This window comes from Eleginops maclovinus, chromosome 6 (genome assembly GCF_036324505.1).
Source record: "Eleginops maclovinus isolate JMC-PN-2008 ecotype Puerto Natales chromosome 6, JC_Emac_rtc_rv5, whole genome shotgun sequence".
Classification (NCBI taxonomy): Eukaryota; Metazoa; Chordata; class Actinopteri; order Perciformes; family Eleginopidae; genus Eleginops; species Eleginops maclovinus.
The window spans coordinates 16,041,511-16,065,858 of record NC_086354.1 but is presented as its reverse complement, the minus strand read 5'-3'; the positions used below and the strand labels follow the sequence as shown (position 1 = coordinate 16,065,858).

Here is a 24,348-nt window from a genome sequence, read left to right as displayed (position 1 = left end):
GCGTATTTTGTTCACGTAAAATTGATGTACACTTCAAAGAAGGAAAACAAAGCGGCATTCAAAGAAATACTTTCAGGAAATCAGGAAATGCTCTTTCTTTCACTGTAGACCTTTAAAGCAAAGCTGTGCTTGCTGCTGAACCCTCTCACCTGTGTAGTCCAGGATTCAGTTGTCCTTGATTTGTCCTTTAGCTCTTTCAAACTGATAAACACACAATTTTGCTGTCATTCTACATCCACCTTCAAAAATGTGAGCTATGCATCATGTGAGCTAAATTATAGTTAATAGCAAGGACACAATGTGTTGGATTGACTGAATCCAGGCTGGATGTTACAAGCTTTCCACTTTGGTCTTATTTCACTGATTCTGTTGTTTCTGCTGCAATTGAAAAAAAGCATCTGTTTTACTTTTTTTGCACATCAGCTGTTCTTAGGCCAGATAGCCTGAGCAGACACACTTGATGTGAGTGTTGGCAAAGTGAGTCATTGCACCGTGCCTGTCTGTCATGGTGTGTTGGGGGTTGTTGCTGTGCTTGTGGGGCCCTGGTGCGGAGAGGTGGCTGGCCATCTGTGTTCGACATTACTCTTTTGTCTTGCCTTCTTTTAAACAGGTGGAATGTTTTATTCATTGTCAATGTCACAACACTGCCCCATCAGCTTGAAATCATTTATTTATTTTACTCTCATTTTATCCATTTTGCTTTTTTTGTGCGCTGCTGTGTTGTCAACCTGGTCATGTGCTACTCTTTAGCGTGTTGCTGTACTATATTTTTAAAGTTTTAATTCACTCTTTGTTCTCATTTCTCCAATATTGTTCAGGATAATCTCTTAGATTGGCTTTAATGATATTCAGCCATAATGAGGATGGACATGGTGGAGAGCTGATTGGGTTCTCCTTTGAATTTTCAAAGCTTTTAATATTTGCATAAAAATGAAATTAACCCAGAGATCAAAGAGCAAAAGAGCGAAGTGTCCTGAGCAGTATCAAGTTGTATGTGGATTGTGTAGTGGACACTGTTTTGTTACACAAAAAAGGCAAAAATCTCATCTCAAACATTCATTTTGCCTTTACTTGCAGGGCAGCACTCTCTGAGCAACAGCAGGGACATCAGTGCCATGGACACCCTCCCCCTCAATGGCAATTTCAACAACAGCTACTCCCTGCGCGACGACGACTATGAGACCGTGGGTGTCAGAGCCACGGGTGACCTGGGGGGTCTCCACCTTGATGATGCCGCCTTTGAGAAGATGATTATATCTGAGATTGTCCACAACAACCTAAGGCCCCGTGGGGCCCCAAAAGGCCGCGACGCCCCGAGGGAGCAGGACAGAGCCTTGCCTCCGCAAACCAGAGTCACAGTGGACCGAGGTGGGGGTGGCAGCGGCAGCGAGGATGACGCCATTGTGGCGGATCACGCCGAGGCATCATCCCCCCAGAGAGGAAGTGGACGAGGAGGCCACGCCACCCTGGAGCTGCTCCTGCACCCCCACCACAAGGAGGTGCTGGAGGCCCCTCTTCTGCCCCAGAGGACTCACTCCCTGCTCTACAGCGCCCAGAAGGCCCCCAGGCGCCTGGAGGGTCAGAGCGGCAATGGCTCTGAGACTGTTACTGCATTGGAGGACATGGGCTCCAACTCACCCAACAATAACAGAGACTCCCTTTACACCAGCATGCCAAACTTGAGAGACTCACCCTCGCCCTCAGCTTCGCCGTACCCCCCTGAGGAGGAAGAGGAGCTCTCCCCCTCACCCCGAAGTGAGAGCGAGGACGCGTATCACAAAAGCATGCCTGAGCTCGGTGATGCGCCGCATCCCATGTCCTACTACCACATAAACCGAGGCACCAGCGACGGATGCATCATCCCGCCCAACAATGAAGACTGTGCACAGGAAGGAGAGGCACCAAGCGACGGACAAATGCAGCTCATTACTAGCCTCTGAGCCGGCCCTCTTTGTTTGCACAGGTTTGAACAGATGGCTGCCTTTCCGTTGATGTCAAGAGAGCTGGCAAGTCTGGCTACACACTCCACATGCCCTTTCTCTTAGGACAGGAAGTGAAATGTTGTTGGGTGGGAAAACGAATGAAGAAATGACTTTTGCACACAGATACCATTAACACACAAAACACATTCATCCGAGGCCAGACAAATGTGGACTGTGAGAGCTCTGCTGTTGGACAAAAGAGGTGCAGAGAATAACACGCTGTCAGAGATAAGTCTGGCATTTCTGTTGTACTGTACTGTCAAAGAATAAGGGATTAAAAAAATACTCCAAGCAAAGAACTATGAAACTCCTGACATATCCTTTGGGGACTTTGCAGAACCAGGGTCTTTTTAGTCATGAAGTACAGAACTAGATCTAGTGTGGCTCCACTACACAGTCAAGACTGTAAAGTTAAGAAACCACTAATTCAGACTCAGGCCTTTATTTTCTCTATTGCACATTTAACTGTTGTCAAAGTAACAGCTAAAGAAACTATATTTTGCTGTACCACTAGTGTAAAAAGTCAAAAAAAGAAAGAAAGAAAAACAAAAGAAAAAAAGGCAACCATTCAGTAGTTATGCCCTTTCAATGTCAATAAGATTATTCAGACAAGATTACTCAAAGTCGTGGAAATGTACTTTTTCCTCTCACACTTGACTCATTGTATTATGTTTGAATATGAAAAAAAAAGTTTGGAGAGATATCAGTCCATATGAAATCATGCTCACGTCTCTGCTTGTGAAGTGCTTTTGCTTTCATGAATGATGAGTTTTGCCAGTAGTATATTTGTTAACCCCGGGCCATGCACAAATTTGGAGTGAATTGGAAACTTGTGTAATTTATTTTACTTTAAGAAATTGTCAGCTTAAAGACTTATGTTCACATCAATGCGATATTGCCGTTCTTGAGGACATATTTCATCCTTTGACACTAATTAATTTATTAACTGAACTATTCAGAAAAAAAAGGAAAAAAAGAACATGGTTGGAAAGTGTGAAAAGTTGTTGCAGCACTGGTTAGGTTCATTTTATTTCTTTTGTAAGAGCCCATCATCAGCTGATATTTAATTCAACTCCTGTTTGATATCAAATAAATGTGAATTTTTTCTTGTTCGCAGATGTCTGGCTCCTTTTTCATGTTTTGAATGTTTTTACTAATAGCATTACTGCTGTAACCCAGCCGAACAGAAGAATTTATACATTATTTAACTGTGGACTTCAGTTTTAAGTTGTTGGTTTTATTTATTTTCTTAGACGTCACAGTTGTGCTAACGTCATCAAATGTTGTGTTTCACCCATGCCCTTTTTCACTTAGATAAACAAAAAATGTTGCAGTGCATTTAGTAAAATCCACTGGAAGTTCTTCAGTGCAGCTTGCAAGCAAGTAGCGAGGTAGGCTATATGACACACAGCAGTATCATCCGCGATATCGCGATTTTTTTCCGAATGTTGAAGCAGCTGCGTGCGCGTTGACAGATGAACAGAAATTGAGAAACAGTATCAAAGTTAAGAAAATTATTTAAGGTGAGCTTTTTCAGGTAAGAAGGAAACGGTTATCATGCAGAAGCCACAGACGCCAGTTTTGATGTTATTGAGTTCCACTTCAGATTCTTAAAAAGTATTTTATTAAGCGAGGAGATCCACAGATTCCAGGAGTTAGTGAGTGTGTCCCAGCCATCGGTTTGAAAAGACTAAGCTCCCAGGTTGATCTCCTGGAACCAACCCAGAACCCGGATCTACACCTCTACTGAAACAGGCAGGTGAGCTCCCTTACTTGAGTATTTCCAATTTTGCTACTTTGTCCTCCTACTTCCCTAAAATTCAGAGGTAAATCTTGCACTTTTACTCTTTACCATGTTACCTTTCGTTACTTGGATTACAGAATAGGATTAATGATGTGAAATATAATCAACACTTAAATTATACTTTAGTTACACCTGGAGTAAATGAACAATCTACCCTGCAGTATACAAAGTAGTTCAAACTAGCTGCACTTTTTACAGCTTTGATAAACACTTAAATGCATCAATAATAATCAAAACATAGGACTTTTTCCATCTTTGTTTACACATTACTGAAAGACTGTTGACTGTGTCCCATTTTCTCATGTTTATAATCACACACATACTTGGAAGTTATTTGAATCTGAAGAAATCTATATAAGGTGATAAGTGACCAAGCTTCTTTCAGAGAAACTTTTCTTTGGTTTAATCTTTGAAGTGCCCAGTTTAATATGTTTTATATCCATGCAAATGTTTTATTTTATTTTTTTATTCGGCAAACATTTTTCAAAATGTACTGAATTTGTCCATATGACAATAGACATTACAATTGTGTTTCTTCATGTAATCTATCATTGGGATTTAAACCAAATAATAAAGTCAAATATCAAGTTTTTCTTTAATAATTTAATTAACTTTTATGTAATTTATATGTAGCAGTAAAATTATTATTTTTTTAAATGTCCCTTGACAAACATTTATAAAGCAGTTTATGAAACCCTGTGATAATTGATATTTTCTCAATTACTTTTAAAGTCAATACTGAATTAAATAAACCTATAAAAAAGAATGTTTTAAATGTTAAAGTTTGCTTAAATGTGTCGCATGTGACAATATCTCATCAGTAACTAAAATACAGGATAGACTCATCGTATAACTGCCACTGTAAGAATAAACCGTGACAGTAATTATGCAGAGCAAGATCTCCAATAATCATTTTTGATCTCCGTCTAAATCATTCCATGTGCTGAACAGTTAGCACATCATCTGAAGAGGAGACAGAGTGGATGGGACTCGCATCATAGATTTAGCAGATTTAGCACTCGATATGTCTTTCATCCGTGACTTTCTTCTTTCCAAGTGTCCCGCTCCAACTGACCACACACACACTCAGCAGACAAACAGTACATGCAGCCGCTGTAGAATATGGGTGGTGCACTTTATTAGTTGGAGCTTGATGCCAGTTTGCTGTCAAGAGACTTGACGCTGAGGCCAAGGCAAAGCTCTGAGTCCACTATGGCTCTCTGCCTCTTTGTTTGAACATCAGCCTCTCAGTTTACACAGAGACGTCCAGAAAATCCAGAGAGACACCCAACTGCTCTTTGAATTATTCGGAAACTTGGCTTCTGCTCAAATATAAATCAGAAATAATGCAAAGTCAATGACCCCCTCACGCTTCACGGAGACTGGGCCAGGCATCGTCTGTGAAAGCTTCTTTCTTATTAACACTGTAGAATCGACAAAGCGACTCACTGTCCGCTTCACATGAGACTATCTCTTCGGGGGGGTGTGTAATGTCTCTCCGAGGAGAGAAAGTTTTCTCACCTGTGTTTTCATAACAGACAAAATTGTGATGAATGAATGTGCTGGGCTCCCTTTGTCAAGCATAAGGATCGGTTTTGCATGATGCATATATATTGGTTCATTATCACTAAGTCACCTGTGCACCTGTATTAGCTCTCTCACCCTATTATCTTAAAGTACTTCTGATTCTGAAATTGAACAATATATAAATGATCACATCCTTTCCCCAATAACACTGGAAGGGTTTTTGGTACGAAGATCAGCATATCCTGGGCTCTCCTTATCCTGCTGTGATGATAACCAGCCATTCATCCTCTTCAGATGCTCCCCGCACCTTTTGACTTTCAGACATTACCATCTGTGATTATCTGATTATATTATGATGCTGCATATTAGCCATGCAGTGTTTGCACTGCAAATGAAAAACTTGTCAAAGTTTGCTGGAGATGAAAGTGCCTCATTTATCAACTCATCTTTTATCTCTGTGTAGTCAAAGCCCAGCTTCCATGGGGCAGTGGCAAATGAAGGAGCAATAAAGCTCAGTCCAAAAAGACATTACCGTGTTTTCATTTGAATCTCTTTGATGTTCCAGCCGCTGGTGATTTGGACATTATTTCATGTCCATCATCAAAAAGACATCAAACAAGATGCTGCATTCAAAATCAGATCACAGGGCCGGGGCCAGTGTGTATGTGTGTCTGTGTGTGTTTGCAGATTTCATATAGCTATACTAAACTCTGCTCAAAACTGGAATGAAAATAATGTTCATATAGGATCAGCTTTTTGACCCGCTCCAGCTATCGCCCTTTAAAAGAAAAAAAGACATAATAATAATATTATTAAAATGAAAAAGGTGTTCTTGCAGACAATGTTTATATTCTTGGATTTCAATCTTTAGCTAGTGCGGGGAACAATGCATAATTGCATTAGCACAGCCACAATGCAGAAAGAGTATTATATTTCCTCAGGGCCTCTGTAAATGTACAGCTTACATTCCTCTACATTTCACTCTGCAGCAGGAAGATAAAGAACATCTGAATCACTCCTGCCACTGTCCCGCCGAACACACTGCTGCGTCTTGGCTGACTCGGCTTCTCTGCACATTTAAAGCTTGTGCAAAGACAGAGAATGCCTGTCTGCAAAAACAGCAAAACAAGCCGTAATCAGTGTCCCTCACATTTCTTACTGCTGTGGTGCATAAATAAAATAGCACTTATACCCTGTGTTATAGGGTGGATGTAAATGTGAGAGCATGTGTGTAGAGGAAAAGCTGCACATACTTATACAGAAACCACACTATGGGAAAATCCCGGTGAGCTTTTAGAGTAAGCTATTGTTTTTCTCCTGCAAAATCTCCTGGTGCAATTACTGCAAATTAAGCGTTTCCCCCAAAAATAAATTAAGCCTTCTAGCATTTTTAGTTTGTTGTTTGAGTGCTTGTTAGAAATAACCACATCTAGTCCCCTCCAACACCAACAGAGAGCTGTTTAAAAGAAATATGGGCTTTCTCCTCGACAACCACGAAGAAGCCCATTATGAGAGATTAAGACTTTTGGGCTTAAAATATGCTCAAGAGTCCTCTTTGAATTCGATTGAGAACCACTTGATATCATTTCTTGCCTGTGTGTGTGAGAAAATAAAGGCAGGAAATAAAAGGCGAGTGTTTCATATTGAGAGTTGGAGAGGCAGGAATGAAGAAAGCGAGAGAAAGAGAAGGGTGAAATTGCGAGACAGACCCCAGAGCAGCAGCAGTCTGAAATGTCAGAAACTATCCAAGTCTGAGCCCCTGCCGCTGTAAAACTGCCATACCTCGTAGGAAACACCAGCAGTGACCTCAGAATTGGGCTAAGGTAGCCTGTCACACCCATTATACAGTAAACACTCAACAGAGGCCCGTGTTAGTGTTGGGTTGTCTCTGTTAAAATAATAGAGGTACATACATATGAATGCTATTATTCAAAACTCTAGAGAGGAATTTTCCCTTATTTAATAAATTGGTACCACCGATTTTTGGCTATTTGAAACAAAACGTAATGATTGTAATTTTAAAGACGCAGGACTGGGAGAGAAAAAAATGTTAATGTAAAAATAAATTCCAGTCCAACATGTCCAACATGACTTCAAAAACACATTTGAACATAAAATATGGTCATTTTTACTGCATGTCCCACTTCAAAGTTCCTTTTGATATGCCAATTCAGGGAGAAAGTGTTGTCAAAAACAACTGGAACAGAAACATCTTTGATGAATGAGAAAGATATTTTTCTTTTCTGGGCTGAAACTTGTATAGTATATAATATAAATGTTTTATTCATTGGGGTTTCTGAGTGATAATTACAGACCATTCTCACAGATGTTTTTCATGTATCTATGAAATTGTATAGCCATTATCTACACGAAAAACCTCTACTATACAAACACATCTGTACGTCTTTAGTATTTCAAATTCATCACCAAATAAGGAAAAGAAACTAGATGAAACATCAAAATGAGGCTTTGACTGCTGATTTCAGTTTTCCTTTTCTGTTTTATAATGGAAAGTTGAATGTTACAATAGCTTTGTCGCAGAAGTACTTTCTTTTTGCTTCCACTGACTACACAGTTGGATCACTGAGAAAATCCATAGCATTAAACTGCAGGGCTTCTCTGCCATAATTAAAAGGCTTTTATTCACAGCTAATTTACTTACAGTTGATATAATCACTCACCTAGGATGTACCGAGTCTTGTCTGACTGCTTAATACAGCGGTACAGTTACAGTAGCATGTGGAGATAATTATGAAGCTAAGATAATCAATGTCATGGTTGGAGTTGCATTCAAAAGATGCCCAGAGCAATGTTTTTTGTTGGACCATTGGTTAGAAAATCAAAGTGACGGGTAAAAGAAAAAGAAAAAAGGTTGAATAAAGGTTCAGCTTCGGCCTTGAAACTATGATGAACAGAGCCACTACACATTGTGACATGTTTAATATTGCTTTCTTGTAGTTGTTAAATGAAACTTCACTGCATATACATCAACAACGGTTCATATTTCATCGAAATATTTGATTTAGAAGTTAAGGCTGACACATGCTCCAAACCACCCACAAATATAGAAAAACTGAACACAAACGGGAACAAACCAAAATGTTTCATTGTGAAATTTGTTTTGGAAAGGTTTTGCTAACAATATCATAAAGAAACTCGTACTCATAACCTCAGTGAATATGCTCAGCCGTTTTAACTTCCCAATATCAGCGTTCCCTGAAGGCATCTTTCCAAGAAGGGCCTGAACTAACGTCTGTAGATCCCAAGTCTGTGAGCCAAGGGAAGAAAGCAGGATCCCTAGAAGTAAGATGTGTAATTTCCCTTTCTGTCCTTTTTTAATATAAAAGGGAATATGACTGCTAATTTTACAACTAATTTAAAACCCTTTTTCTCAAAATAAGAGCATTTTTTAAAAAAAACTAACATTTTAATATTAGAAAGGTATGAAAAACGCATGCTTTAAATAATCATGTCTATGTTTAGAAGGCAGTATGAAATTAGTAACATGCCAATAACTGAAATCATTATCACGACCAACACAAGAGGGTCATGTTTTCAGTTTTATTCTACAGGTTATATTTTATTACTATCAATTTCATGTCGTTTTATAGGGCTTATTTAAATGTTATCTTCTCCAACAAGCAAAAATCCCTTGCATGTTGAATTACCACTAGTTATTACCCCAATACAAGAAACACATAAAGACATTTGAAAAAAGACTGCTAATGGATATGAGGCATCTTATTTTGTGGGGACCCTACTCTCTACTTACTTGCTCACAGTCCTGGAATCCATAGACGCAGCGTTCACAGTTGGACCATCTTGATCTTTCCTCCAACTGCTCGATAGATTTTCTTTGTTGTGAATGACTGTATGAATATAAATCAGAGATCTGATAAAAAGCCAGCATGCTCACACAGACTTGCTAGATGTCCTAGATAGAATAGATTATAAAATATAAGAATTGTAATGAAGAGAAATAGCCTTTCCGAGAACCAGCACCTTATCGTGGGGGAGAGGTTTGTGTGCCCCGATGAACCTGGGGGCTGTGTTGTCTGGAACCTTGTGTTCCTGGTAGGGTCTCCCATGGCAAATTGGTCTCAGGTAAGGGGCCAGACTAAGATTGGTTCAAAAAGACTCCATGAATAACACAATTGGAAGTGAGGATACCCGGCCCGGAGGAAGCCCGGGGTCCCCTTCTGGAGCCAGGCCGAGAAGGAGGACTCATCAGCCGCCGTCTGGTGGCCGGGCTAGCCACGGAGCCCGGCCAGGCACAGCCCGAAAAAGCAACGTGGGCAACACCTCCGCTTCTCTGTCCCGCGGGCCCACCACCTACGGGAAACAACGATGGGGTCGGGTGGCGCTGCCAGAAGGGTGGCAGTGAAAGCAGAGGGTCTCGACGGACCAGACTCAGGCGACAGAAGCTGGCTTTGGGGACGTGGAATGTCACCTCTCTGGGGGGGAAGGAGCCGGAGCTTGTGCGGGAGGTGGAGCGTTACCAGTTGGATCTGGTGGGGCTCACCTCTACGCACAGCGTCGGCTCTGGAACCTTACTTCTGGATAGGTGTTGGACTCTATTCTTCTCCGGAGTTGCCCATGGTGTGAGGCACCGAGCGGGTGTGGGGATACTCACAAGCCCCCGGTTGAGTGCCGCTTTGTTGGAGTTTACCCCAGTGGACGAGAGGGTTGCCTCCCTACACCTGCGGGTCATTGGGGCGAAAACTCTGACTGTTGTGTGTGCTTATGCACCAAACAGCAGTTCAGAGAATTTGGCCTTCTTGGAGACCCTGAAAGAAGTCCTGTACGGGGCTCCTGAAGGGGACGCCTTAGTCTTGCTCGGAGACTTCAACGCACACGTGGGCTATGATGGAGACACTTGGAAGGGCGTGATTGGGAGGAACGGCCCTCCTGATCTGAACCGGAGTGGTGGTTTGCTACTGGACTTCTATGCTAGTCATGGATTGGCCATAACAAACACCATGTTCGAACATAAGGATGCTCATAAGTGTACGTGGTACCAGAGCACCGTAGGCAGAAGGTCCGTGATCGATTTTGTTATCGTATCATCGGACCTGAGGCCGCATGTTTTGGACACTCGGGTGAAGAGAGGGGCGGAGTTGTCAACTGATCACCATCTAGTGGTGAGTTGGGTCGAGTGGCGGGGGAAGCCTCTGGACAGACCTGTTAAGCCCAAACGTGTAGTGCGGGTGAACTGGGAACGTCTGGAGGAGTCCCATGTCCAGGAGGCCTTCAACTCACACCTCCGGCGGAGCTTTTCAGGCATCCCTGTGGAGGCTGGGGACATTGAACCAGAGTGGGCGGTGTTCAAAGCCTCTATTGCCGAAGCTGCGGCAGGGAGCTGTGGTCACAAGGTCTTAGGTGCCTCAAGGGGCGGTAACCCTCGAACCTCGTGGTGGACACCGGTGGTCAGGGAAGCCGTCCGACTGAAGAAGGAGGCCTTCCGGGATATGTTATCCCTGGGTACTCCTGACGCAGTCGCAAGGTATCGACAGGCCCGAAGGGCAGCAGCCTCAGCCGTGGCCGAGGCAAAGCAGCGGGTGTGGGAGAAGTTCGGAGAAGCCATGGAGAAGGACTTTCGGTCGGCAACAAAGTTGTTCTGGAAAACCGTCCGACACCTCAGGAGGGGGAAGCAGGGTACCATCCAAGCTGTGTACAGTAAGGATGGGGCGCTGTTGACCTCAACTGATAGTGTGTTAGGGCGGTGGAAGGAACACTTTGAGGAACTCCTGAATCCGACAACTCCGCACTATGTTAGAGGTGGAGCTGGAGTGTGAAGGGGGATCAACTCCAATCTCACGGGGGGAAGTCACTGAGGTAGTTAAACAGCTCCACAGTGGCAAAGCCCCGGGGTTGGATGAGATCCACCCAGAAATGCTGAAGGCTCTGGGTGTTGAGGGACTGTCATGGTTGACACGTCTCATCAACATTGCGTGGAAGTTGGAAACAGTACCGAAGGAGTGGCAGACCAGGGTGGTGGTTCCTGTCTTTAAAAAGGGGGATCAGAGGGTGTGTGCCAATTACAGAGGCATCACATTACTCAGCCTCCCCGGGGAAAGTTTACTCTAAGGTGCTGGAAAGGAGGGTCCGGCCGATTGTCGAACTTCAGATTGAAGAGGAACAATGCAGTATTCGTCCTGGTCGTGGAACGACGGACCAGCTTTTCACTCTCATCCGGTCTACATGTGCTTTGTGGATTTGGAGAAGGCGTATGACCGGGTTCCCAGGGAGATACTGTGGGAGGTGCTGCGGGAGTATGGGGTGAGGGGGTCTCTGCTCAGGGCCATCCAATCTCTGTACTCTCAAAGCGAGAGCTGTGTCCGGGTCCTCGGCAGCACGTGAGGGTTGGCCTCCGCCAGGGCTGCGCTTTGTCACCAATCCTGTTTGTGATATACATGGACAGGATTTCGAGGCGTAGTCGTGGGGGAGGGGGTTTGCAGTTCGGTGGGCTAAGGATTACACCACTGCTTTTTGCAGATGATGCGGTCCTAATGGCTTCATCGGTCTGTGACCCTCAGCACTCACTGGATCGGTTTGCATCCGAGTGTGAAGCGGCTGGGATGAGGATCAGCACCTCCAAATCTGAGGCCATGGTTCTCAGCAGGAAACTGATGGACTGTCCACTCCAGGTAGGGAATGAAGCCTTACCCCAAGTGAAGGAGTTCAAGTATCTCGGGGTCTTGTTCTCGAGTGAGGGAACAATGGAGCGTGAGATGGGCCGGAGAATCGGAGCAGCGGGAGCGGTACTGCAGTCGCTTTACCGCACCGTTGTGACGAAAAGAGAGCTGAGCCAGAAGGCAAAGCTCTCTGTCTACCGGGCTATCTGCGTTCCTACCCTCACCTATGGGCATGAAGGATGGGTCATGACCGAAAGAACGAGATTGCGGATACAAGCGGCCGAAATGGGATTTCTCCGCAGGGTGGCTGGCATCTCCCTTAGGGATAAGGTAAGAAGTTCAGTCATCCCGGAGGGACTCGGAGTAGAACCGCTGCTCCTTCGCGTTGAAAGGAGCCAGTTGAGGTGGTTCGGGCACCTAGTGAGGATGCCACCTGGGCGCCTCCCTAGGGAGGTGTTCCAGGCACGTCCAGCTGGGAAAAGACCGAGGGGTAGACCTAGGACCAGGTGGAGGGATTATATCTCTTCGCTGGCCTGGGAGCGCCTTGGAATCCCCCAGTCAGAGCTGGTTGATGTGGCCAGGGAAAGGAAAGTTTGGGGCTCTCTGCTGGAGCTGTTACCTCCGCGACCCTGACGGAAAAGCGGGAGAAGATGGATGGATGGATGGAAGGAGAAATAAATAATAAATCCAAGTGCAAATATCTGCTTCTGTTCTGTTCAGAGAGAGAGCTTTTCTTTTTCTTTTTTTTTGTTGCAATGTTAGATAAAGAATTCAGTAGTCAACAAGAGTTTTTGTGGCAATGTACTCGAAGCTGCAGCGCTGTTTTTCCCGGTTCTTACAGAGATCAAATAATAAAAGCTTGAGGCATTACCAACAATGTCTTAAGTTTTCGCCCCCATCCTACAGACGTTGTTTGGATTTTTGTTTCTGGAGAGCACTTCAGACATCAGAGGTGACTAACAATTTTAGAGAACTACAGACCTGAAGTGACATGAATTACGATCATCCTACAGCCTGTTACACTGACACCCAATAACATGTGCTTTACAAGTAACAAACCGGTTCACGCTTAACATTTGCATTAGAGACCTGTTGTTTAAACGCACTTCGCAGCAGACCTGTAGGTGATCAACTCAGCACGCCTGTTGTGTTCCCTGTTGTTGGCATGAACACTCACATTAAATAGAAGATGAGTTTAGTAATCATTCAGAGTTTTCGAGTTGATTAAACACTAAATGTTCAAATTGTTCATATTGTTTTCAATTTATTTTTTGTAATACTAAGGCGTACACATTTAAATGTTTTTACATATTAGGGTTGACATAATCCCCTATCCCCCACACAATGTTCGCCCTTGTTTGCTTTGTTAGGGAAACGAGGAAAACATTTTCAGTAAATGCAGAAGGGAAAATCCACCACTGCACATGGGGCCTTTATTGTGTGCCCTCGGTTTCTTTCTTTGTCACAATTTTGAGTCAGGAAGTGTTGAGAATGTGAGTCATCTGTATTGTGATTTTAAATAAAACATTCTAAAAGAAATAAGAGAAATACAAAGCGAGAAGGCAATACAGAAGGCTGTTTCTCTTTTGGGTTTATACTTATAAGAAATATGATGAATAGAATTTGGTCGTAAGTGTGGGCTTTTTAAATTGGCAGAAAAAATGTACCTCTTGTTGAAATGTCCAATCAAAATGTAGCTTTTGGGCTAATACAACAATAAATATTGAATTGAGTAAGCAGAGTCTTTGATGATAGCATGGATCTGTATGGATAGATAGGTTTGTTATTAACTAACTAAAATATCTTAGTTAACACTATAAATCTTACTGTTGGATGAATTAAAGTGATTTTTTAGCTTATACTCACTTTGGATATCCCCTGAGTTTTACAGTAGCACCACCATCAGACAAAGTAAATTGTTGGCCTGCTTTGTGTTATCGTTTATTAGCTAATGTTAGCATGCCAACACTCTATTTCAAGATAGAGAACATGGAAAACAATATGTTAGCTTAACTTTGGCAGACCTCCTTCTTTAGTAATAGTTGGGATTTCCCAATTAAATTTAGGGAACGCTTTGTTTAAGTCCTAAGGGAAGTAGGGAATTGCGCACCCAGGCCATTCTGATCCTTCCTTGATTAGGTTGAGACCTTTTTTCAGTAGAAATGTTCAGCCATAAACTGCAGGTCCTGTTGATATGTTTCTCTCTTAACATTATTGATTGCTGGGGATTATATTCTCTTTTCCTCTCACGGCAGATTTCAGTATGGGAGCCACCGCAAAAGAGTTAGATGGCGATATTCTCTGACACTTTACCACAAATCCTGTAAGGATGCCATACTGTTGTTATGTGATGAAAAACAGGTTTAGATCATTGAAAATACTGTACATTCACTTAAGTTGAGTTATCTCTTTATGAGTTATGGTCATGATTATTTGACTGATTATTTAGTTCTTCAACACACCCTGAAACACCATGTCAGAGTTTTTCAGCACGGCAGCACGTCAGGTTTATGTGTCAGGAGGACTCAGAACGAAAATAACACATGTTTCTTACATCCCTCTCACTAACAACAGCATTTATTCCCCCCCTAGCCTCTAATGCGTTCACACTGTGTGTGTTACAGTATTTATTAAAGCCTGTGTATGTCATATTCCACTAACGGTATTTTTGCCTGGGGTGCCGTGTCCCTTTTGTCTGCAAAGGACTCATGAGGCGTTTACTGAAGGCGCAGAGCACAGCATCTGTTAGGACTGTGACAATGAATGAAAAATTTTAATTAGGGCACCCAGGTAGCTTCGCAGGTGACGAGGGTTTTGAGGCTGAGTCCTAATACCAGCCGCGCTCTCCCCAGTACAATACAGCACATCTAAAAATGTTATTAATAATACAACTTTTTGGAACTGATAACATGTCTGTAAGAGCTAAACTGTTCTTGGTGTTTGATGATATCCAACATTTAATTTCTTCAGATAAGAAACATACGTTTGCAATAAAATATTAACAAGGACATTGTCATGTTTAATGAAAACAAAAAAATGCAAACATTTCACATTTACACCTTGGTGAACTTTTTGACCAACCTGTGTCTTACTTTTGTCTAAACAGAGTTGAAAGAGACAATGCGTAACATTAGTTTAAAGTTGAATTAAACTGAAGTTTCAAGTTTGTACAAAATAACACGTAGTTTTCATAGAAAAGTGAGTTAATGATAAAAATAAAAATTAGTTTCTTTCAGTAACTTAATCTCTCAAAATGACGTTTATCTGAAAAGCCTTCAGGCTTGATTTTCAAATCGTTTTGTTTTTATTGAAAGTGTACTTAAAACACGTGTCCATATTATCTTTTATTTCATAATTATTACAGGGAATCAGTATTGCCACAATTGTGAACATTAAAGAATGGTGACAGTAGAAAATGAAATCTCAAAACTCAATTTTAAAGTAAAAATGTTTTAAAATGTTTGTTTAATCTGTTATTTAAAATATGTACATTTAAAAGATTTACATTAGACTATGAAAGTTTTATAAGGATGATATTAAAAAACAGGCATGTTTCTAGTCTATCAACATTAAACGCCTTCTCTTATGTAGTAGATAATGTAGATATAATTGAGCTTTCATGTAGATAATATAGTAAGACAGTTGTATTAATATGTCATCATAGGATACATTTTATTCTGTGCAAAATCTAACAGAAAAATGTCTTTAGCTGAAAGCGTTCAAGCAAATCTTTCCTTACTTATATGGCCAAAAAAGTCGTTTGGGTTTTTCTCTTTGCACATCCCATCAACTCCAGAAGAAAAGATTGAATAGACCTAAAGGATTGTTCTTGACCCTCCCTTGATTTTCAAACAGCATTTCTTGTTTTCCCTGGTGACTTTTCCGGGGGTAACTGTAGTTTAATGCACCGTTAAAAGGCTGCAGCTGGAAAAGTGAACAGGAACATTTTTTAACAACCTCGCTAAGCCTCTAAAGCCCAAACCCAGAGCTGTCTGTGACCACCTCACGAAAAGGGAAAGCAGTCCCTCAAACTGCAGCCTCTAAATGCTGCATGTCAATCTTCCACGTAGGGCAGATGCGATGGTCATTTCACTTTCTTTTCTCTGACAGAGCCTGTCAAGTATTGATTTTGAAAGCACCTCCTGACCACGGATGAATTGTAATAAAAATCGTTCAAATTTGGACTGCGGTGTGTGAGATATAGCCTAGTGGAGAGACCTTGAAGGCATCAAGGAGGGAGGATGGGGCTTGTGTAGCTTATTTCCAGGAGGGGGATAAAGGAATCCTTCCTGGATGTGCGGGACATATATATCCCGAAGGAGCAGCAAATCTTGAAGGAGATGTAGTAGTCAAAAGAGATTCATTTCACCATAAAGGGGATATATTGCCAGGTTGTGTCCTGGAGTTGTACAATTCGATAATGTGTCCAAAAAAAATTAGTTCTACTACTTGTCCATGAGTAGGAGAGCACATATAATATGTCTCTAGGACTTTAGTTCGTAGAAATCAGGAACAAATGTAAAAAAAACAAGCACACTCACACACACACAACTTAGTAAGAAAAACTGTGTAAGTATGTGAGTCATGAAAGAAGACAATGGGGTAAACCGCACAACAAGGGGTGCCAACGTTCATATTAGATCCAGGCCCTTGGGCATCATTGCGTGTTATGAGTTCAGCATTAATTGGTGCCTTTGGGAACATTTGCTCTTGACATAATAACCAGTCAAAGGGAACCCTGACTCGCTATGAAGCATGAGATGCAGAGGAGCACGGTTAGTGACAAATAATTCTGGTTTTTACAAGACAGATCTGATTCCCAACACTATAAAGAGCAAATATGTCCCTCTGTTACGTGTGCTTGAACAGTAATTAGTAAATAAATGCTATTGTTGTCATGACAACAACCAAACATATGTTTCTGCTTTTTTATGGCTGAAAAAAATGTGTTTCATTTAATGGAAGAAAATCTTACTCTAATACAAAAGTTTTGGACTATTGGTTGGACATTGTTTTACAATTAACACCCAAATGATTATTAACCACTTAGTTTGAAAATAATCAGTAGATTTATAGACACATTTATTGAACAGTATATGTAATGTATTTTTACATCACATGTTCATTCAACACATGGCTGTCTGAAACTAAACTAAAGCTAAAATTGAAAATAAACAAGTTTCTGATCTCATATTTCAGTGTCACTTTTCACATTTATTGCTCTGCTTGACCGTTTGACAGACACCAACATTCTAGAACAGACACACACACACACACACACACACACACACACACACACACACACACACACACACACACACACACACACACACACACACACACACACACACACACACACACACAAACACGGGCACACATACACACAGGCACACATGCCCTATTGGACTTCCAAGCCTTGCGACCGTCATGTCCATCTTTTCAAACACTGTCCAGACAGGAGAAAAACCTTGGCCATCAGCTCTCCTCTCTGAACCTGTCCATCACTGTCACTTTGGATCAGTGGTGCAGAACTCATCCTTCCTCTCCCGCTGGTCCCCGCCGGACTGGACTTGCTCAGTCTCGCCCCTCATATCGCTGTCAAGATTCCCAACTGACAGCCTGCTTCTGCAGCTGATTCCGGTTTGTTGGCGCTGCTTCGGGCTGATGCCAGCAATCTGTGCTTTGGCAGTGGGTGGCCGCCTGGTGAAGCAAAAGCTTTGATAGGTACAATGATGGAGTTATTGATATGGGCATCTTAACACCCCAAAAGCACTATCATATGCATGAAATAGCAGCGTGTTGGAATGACGATCCCTGACTTTGACGTGAGAATGCTCAAATCTTGAAGTTCACAGGGAAAGATGGCGATGCAGGGAAAACACGCACACATGTCTCAACTTCTTGAGCCGACCGGATGTCACACCAGTCTTTGGTCTGTGCATGAGCTCAGGCCTTTTTCTTTTTCTCTCTCTGCACCACATGTGTGAATTCTATCGTAATGGCTGGGGTTTCCAGAGAAGTCTGGATCTTTCAAACAAACCACAACAGGCGGTAAACCCAGCTTCTCAACCTCCCACAGAGACGGGGACAGTCAGTGGAGAAGTGAGAGTGGGGATTGGAATTTAATTACAGCCTTAAAGCCCTCAGAGTCCAATATGAGAGAGAGGGATGAGACATAAATCTACAGGGGTGCCTTTGTTTGTACGGTGGCTACAACAAGAAAATCATTCAAAACCCACTGCGGAGACACGAATGTCTGTAGAACTGCAGTTCAAAGTTTGATGGATGAACAACTGGGCTTTCAAAGACTGACATAGTCACTCATTCATCCCAGCTTTCTTTAATTAAAGTGTCCATTCTTGTTCCTATTGTGGAACACTGTGCTGCAATAACAGACTGGAGTTACAAAGACAAATATAGATTTGATTACACCCTGGACAGTATGTCAATCAGTAGGCTATTTATGATCTTATATTCAAATGATGGTAAAATTTCAACAACTCAAGAAAAATGACATTTTAACTGTTTTTCAAGCCAAAGAATACAGAAAAGAGAATTACACTGATTAACTAGAGAAAGATGGTTTACTAAACTACCTGTGACTCGCAATAGATTTGGAAGCTAAGATTCATGGCTAAAATCTATCAGTCTTTTTCCACATTGCTGACCATAGATGCAATTCCCCTGTGTCTGACTGAAAGAACATGGATGTACTATACAAGGAAACCTATGGCCTTATGATTAGATTCAAAGCTGCTTTGGCCAACACATCAAGGGAATTCTCTAGGCTGCAGATTGGCCAGACTGGCGGCAGAGCGTGGAATCTGCAGAGTGAGTTAAAAGTCACAGGCCTGCTCCCAATCCATCGTATTTCAGCCAGGGTGGGGCAACGAGGATGAAAACCAGATTTGGTGCTCCACATACTGTTCCACATACAGCATGAACGAAAAAAAAGGTTCAGAAGGACATTTTCTGTCTCTTTTTCACTTTAGCTTCACATTTGTAACAGAGATCCATCGAGGACTTTGTTTTAGGTCTGCTGCTCTGATAGGTGTGACAGGCAACATTGAAGGGTAACATTCAGAATGCTGTGGCTGGCGGTGTAACTCGAAGAAAGAGGGAGAAATCACGCTTGTGGCTCTATGTGAGGCTGACAGGGGGTGGGGCACCCTCTAGTGCAGAAATCCAGATGTAGGTCACTGCCAAGAAATTCCAAAATCCTGATGTTCTGGCCAACAGGGAGGTTGCAAACCCTTCTCCATGTAAATAACGTCAGCAAATCACCCCGTACAATCCCTTACATAAAGAATCTGGAGCCGTTTAAGCTGAGACAGCCATGAGAATACAAACCGCATGTCTTCTTCTGTTAGCATTTCTTAAATCACCTCAGCCCTGCTAAAACAAAATATCAGGGTGCAATTTGACAGGGGTACACCAGGCAATGGATGTGGGGGTATGACGTCGGTAGAGCTTTCATAGGAAAGAAGTTGGGATCTCCAACATTTGAGCCATGATTGTTTTTGACATCAATATCATGCTAATATATCTTTTCAAACAAGCTGACTAGGTTTGCTTAACAAATTGCTGCAAAATAATACTTTGATTTTGTTTGTCTGGACAAAAGTCTTAAGGCAACTGTTTCGGGATTAAACTGAGTCATATGCTGAACTTTCCTCTGATGTAGTTGGCCTTGTTCCAGGTGTAAGTCTCAATCCCCATCGTTTGAACTAAGAGGATGAACCTGGTATGAGAAACTGCCATGCACACAGTTAGAAAGATACATAGAGGCTCTGCAGCTGAAGCATACAGTATGTGCATTTTTTGTTGAATTCCCCCAAAATCGGATTGGCTGAAAAACTGCCTGGAAAAAATTAGCGCTTGCAAAATTGAGTGTCTCTCGTGGGTGCATGCCAATTCCACCTGTTTTCTATTCATTTGTCTAATCATAGCCATGCAAGTATCATCATTTCATTTCAGGGTTCATTAGAGCAACTTTCTATCAATTTTTTCTGACACATGCAATATCTTTCAACAAATCTGATGACTTTTTTTCTTTCCCCAGAATTTGTGAGGTGTGTTACCCGCCAGATGTTTACTCTTAGTCCATTTATAGAAACGGTTGGAGACTAGCTTTTATCTTGTCGAAATGTAACTATATTTGATGGTTGTGAGAAACATGGAAATGGTCCAAACCAGGAGAGATATTCTCATAAATGTCTGTGTCGCGCTGTGGACTTAATAGTTACTTCGGGCTGCCACCTTCTAGCTTGACATTTTTTCCCCATAAAATCACAGCAGAGTGACATCTGGACTTCATGCAGCAAAACCACTGTAATACTTCAAATGTCAGCGTGGTTTTCAATACCTATCGGCACTTAAACTGCTCTCCAACAGAGTAATGCAATAATGTATTCACTCACTCACCATCGTTAAGTGATCTAAACAAGACTGCAACTAGATTTATTTTATCATTAGCCATTTGAAAGTTGTTTTTATATTAAAGTATAATTATTTGGTCTTCAAAATGTCAGAAGATAGTAAAAAAGTGTTCCCAAGTTGACTCATTTTAAATATCATTTTTGGCCCGACTAATAGACCAAAAACAAAAGATATTCAGTTTGCTATCTCAGAAAGAACATTTAATGTTTATATTCAACCAGCTAGAGCCTGAAAAGTATTTCTCAATAATTAATTAATGATTGATCTAAATAGTTGAAGATTAACTCTGTGGACTGACTTATCTTTCTAAACTGGTATGATGTAATTTGGGTTTTTGAATGTGCAAGTTACCCAAATAAAAACTGATGCACTTTAAAGTGGGGTGACATCATAATCATTTTTAATGTTGTGCAAAAAGTGTCATCAACTTTTGGTTAAACTTTTGCCTGTTAATACAGCCGCCTATTGGCAGGGGGTTGAATTATTATTGCTTTATTGCCTTACACTATAATAGAATACATTTTTTACTGTCACTTGTATGTTATTGATATTTCTGGTGGCTGAAAACATTGAACCAGAAGCTTGGTTGTAACAAAACTACAACTGCATGCAGTCGTTTTTGGGAAAACTGCTGCCGCTTGTCATCAGAGTAATGATCTGCAGTGGCCTGATGTCAATATTTCTTTCTAAATGTATTAATCTAAATATACAAATGTGTTGCCTTTATCACAAAATAAACAATAGGTAGCCACACAGCCCTGCTTTTGGTGATATGAAGCTACACTTGTGTGTTTTTGGTGGTTAAGAATTCAAACTTGATGTCTGTCTATTACAGTATGTAAAACCTTTTCTGTCATATTGTGAGCTGAACCTTAAGGTATAGATAATATACATTTGTTATGATTTTAAAAAATTACCAGAAAACATAGTTTGACCAGTCTACATAAATATAATTTCACAAAGTACCTGAGGTAATTATGGCCAGAGAGACTTCTGGTATGTTTGCACAGCGTTACGTCTCTGCCTAGTTTTCCGCTTCTTGATGAAAACACAGCGGCAACTCAGCTCTAAACAAAGTGTTGAAGCTGGCAGTACACACATGACATGTATGTACTGTGACATGTCAACATGACTGGTTGTATTTATCCTTGCACACGTTGCAACTGACCAGCCACACATGAATGCTGTACCAGTCACTGAACTTAATTAACTATCTGGAAACTATTTCGGCCCTGCCAAGTTTGTGTCACTTCAGGTATGTCTCCATTTAATGTCTTCCGCTTTAAGTATAGTTGGCTGGCACGAGCTAAGGCTGCTTTTCCGTTGTGTGGAATTATAATGACAGAGGACAGAGAATGCAATATGGGCACAGGCTCAAAAAGGTTTCACTCAAAGGTTCCCCAAAGAACTGTGTGTCAAACATTAATGGATGAAGACTTGCATATTTTTCATTAGTATTTTAATAAAAATTCAGTTAAGAACTGAACTGAGTCAGACTTTTTAATCACTTCGGTTCTGCTTTACTATATTTAAATTTAAAAAATAAAATAAACAAAGTGAATACAGCTGCAAAAAAAACAAGCTATTAAAATGGACAACAAAACTATGGAAATAGCTTTGTTCGAATACAATTGCAGCATCTGAATTTTTTTAATGATGTTGGTTATAAGCCATCAATTTTAAATAAAGCCTTAGTAGATATAAAAGGAAAGCTTAACAACCTTTCTAGGATAAATGTTTTTAGTTTGTTCCAAAGCCTGAAAACATTAAATCCTTTTTTCTCAAATTCACTGCTCATGCAGGCGCCACACTCTGCCTTAGGGCTGAATAGCTCATAGTACAGCTTGTTCTATCCCATCAGGGGTTTCATAAGAAGTTGGGGGTTTATAAGGCAAAAAGTCTGGATATCTGTTCTCTTTTGTAAGCTAGAAATCATAAAAATAATTAATTTGGCTTCTTTTCTTAGAAGCAGGAGGACAGACTTAATAAACAGCTCTTTGGTGTCTATATTCATGCCTTGGCCTTATTTGTTGCATTAGCATAATCAAATATTGCATGAATATAGTTGTCATATTGTTACATTCCTTGTAGCCTACCTGCAGTGTGTTAATGTTATCTCTTTGGTAGATACACAGTTATTGCAGCACAATTTATTGGGGGACATCAAAGCCTCTGTTTTCTTGCAAAGGCTCTCGGCAGCCCCGTATCTGTAGCTCAGTCAATTGCCACTTCAGGATGGATCAGGGATTTATGCAACACAACAAAATGTATGAACATGTCATATTGTGAAATTCATCTGCAGATACATTAATGCTCTGCACATGTGAATTCATCATAACTACATTAAATGAAGAGAAATGCATTAAAAATGTCTTTGTGAGAACAGCTTTTGATATGTGACCTGTCATCTTATCTGTGTGTGTGTGTGTGTGTGTGTGTGTGTGTGTGTGTGTGTGTGTGTGTGTGTGTGTGTGTGTGTGTGTGTGTGTGTGTGTGTGTGTGTGTGTGTGTGTGTGTGTGTGTGTGTGTGTGTGTTTGTGTTTCCCTAAAGTGAAAAGGCAATTTCATATTGCATATATGATGTGAATGCAGGGTGTTCATTTTTCACCTTGGTAAGGAATTATTAATTATCTGGAGACCTTTCACGTCCAACATTACATAAAACATTGAAATGTGATAGCAGTGTGTTCTGTGCTTTCAACATTCATGGTAATAGGATCTTTAAAGTGTAGGCTTTTTAGAGCTATTGTATTTATGCAGTGTTCTGTTGAAGTCCCTTTACTCTGTGTTTTGTTTTTTTTACATTCACTCTTACATCCAGTAATAGCAGAGTCCATAGTGAGATTAAAATCAAGAAAAAAACACATATGTTTGCTTTCTGTGAAATAATTTGTAGACCTAGAGGGTCGAAATGGATCATTGCCAACAAGCTCAAATTGAGGAGAATTTTTTGCTATGTCCACAGTGAGTGATTGCTGAGTATGGGGCATTAGTTATGCTGACTGCAGAGCCATAAATAATATTTTACTGTGGTGAGGATATGTGTGTCTCTTGTTGATGACATCTGGGTTTTAATTCTGAGAAAAATCCCATATCTGCATGATCCTAGCCATCTGAACAGAATACAGATGAGAGATGGTCCCTCTATTCTCCGCCAGCCTCCCGCAACAACAGTGCATGGCAACATTCACTGACCTTGGATGATTAAACATTCCTCTCTGGTCTGTATTCTGAAAACCTTCAGAATGTGTCTATAGTGTGGATGTACTGAGCACCTACAGGGCTGTGAAAAGGGATTTGAAATGAAATATTTGAACAGCAGAGCAGAGAGTAGAGTTCTTACTGCTTATGCAGGGTTTTTTTCTTGGATTGATATATGTGAGTATGATGGTCGGGTTTGCATCTGCTTGTGTGTTTGAAGATCAATATGATTTCATTGCACGTGGCCTTTGGGATTTATTATCATCACTCATTTGAATGAGGTAGCAAGTTGATAGGACAACAAGATCACAAAGAGTAATGTTCCACTGGGAGAGAGCAAAGACCGCCACCAGATGGTTCAGCTGGGAATGACTGGAATACCAAACAGGCTTTACTAACAGAATCGTTTCACTTGCAAAGTTAGATAGCATAATTTCTGCCATGTTTACAGAAATAGACTTGAAACAACCTATTAGAGGGTTTGAGCCAAAAAAGGGAGAAATGGATGATATAGCACACTCCGGTCCATGCCACAGAAAATCACATCTTGATTTATATACAGTTAAACTAAACATAACTCTTCACGAGTGCCACAGTGGACTAATATCTGTGGGGAAATAACATTGTTAAGGGGTCTCTGTTGTGGCCATTTCAAATGTCTCCATCATAACATTTCACATAGCAGTGCTGAAGATATACTTTTATCATGTGGTCCAGACTGATCCCTGGTTTAATTTCATAGCAAATTGTTGGCTCTTTG

General features: G+C 41.2%; 1 protein-coding gene across 4 annotated transcripts in view; it reads left to right on the top strand.

Moving 5' to 3' along the window:
• LOC134866270 (adhesion G protein-coupled receptor L2-like) overlaps nt 1-3,094 on the top strand; it is a 78,783-nt gene extending 75,689 nt beyond the window's left edge. For all 4 annotated transcript variants that reach the window (XM_063886353.1, XM_063886351.1, XM_063886352.1 and 1 more), the window contains one exon: nt 1,078-3,094. In XM_063886353.1, coding sequence (XP_063742423.1) covers nt 1,078-1,940 — 863 coding nt within the window. In that variant the 3' untranslated portion in view covers nt 1,941-3,094. The remainder of the gene's footprint in view (nt 1-1,077) is intronic.
• Nucleotides 3,095-24,348: the final 21,254 nt, after the last annotated feature.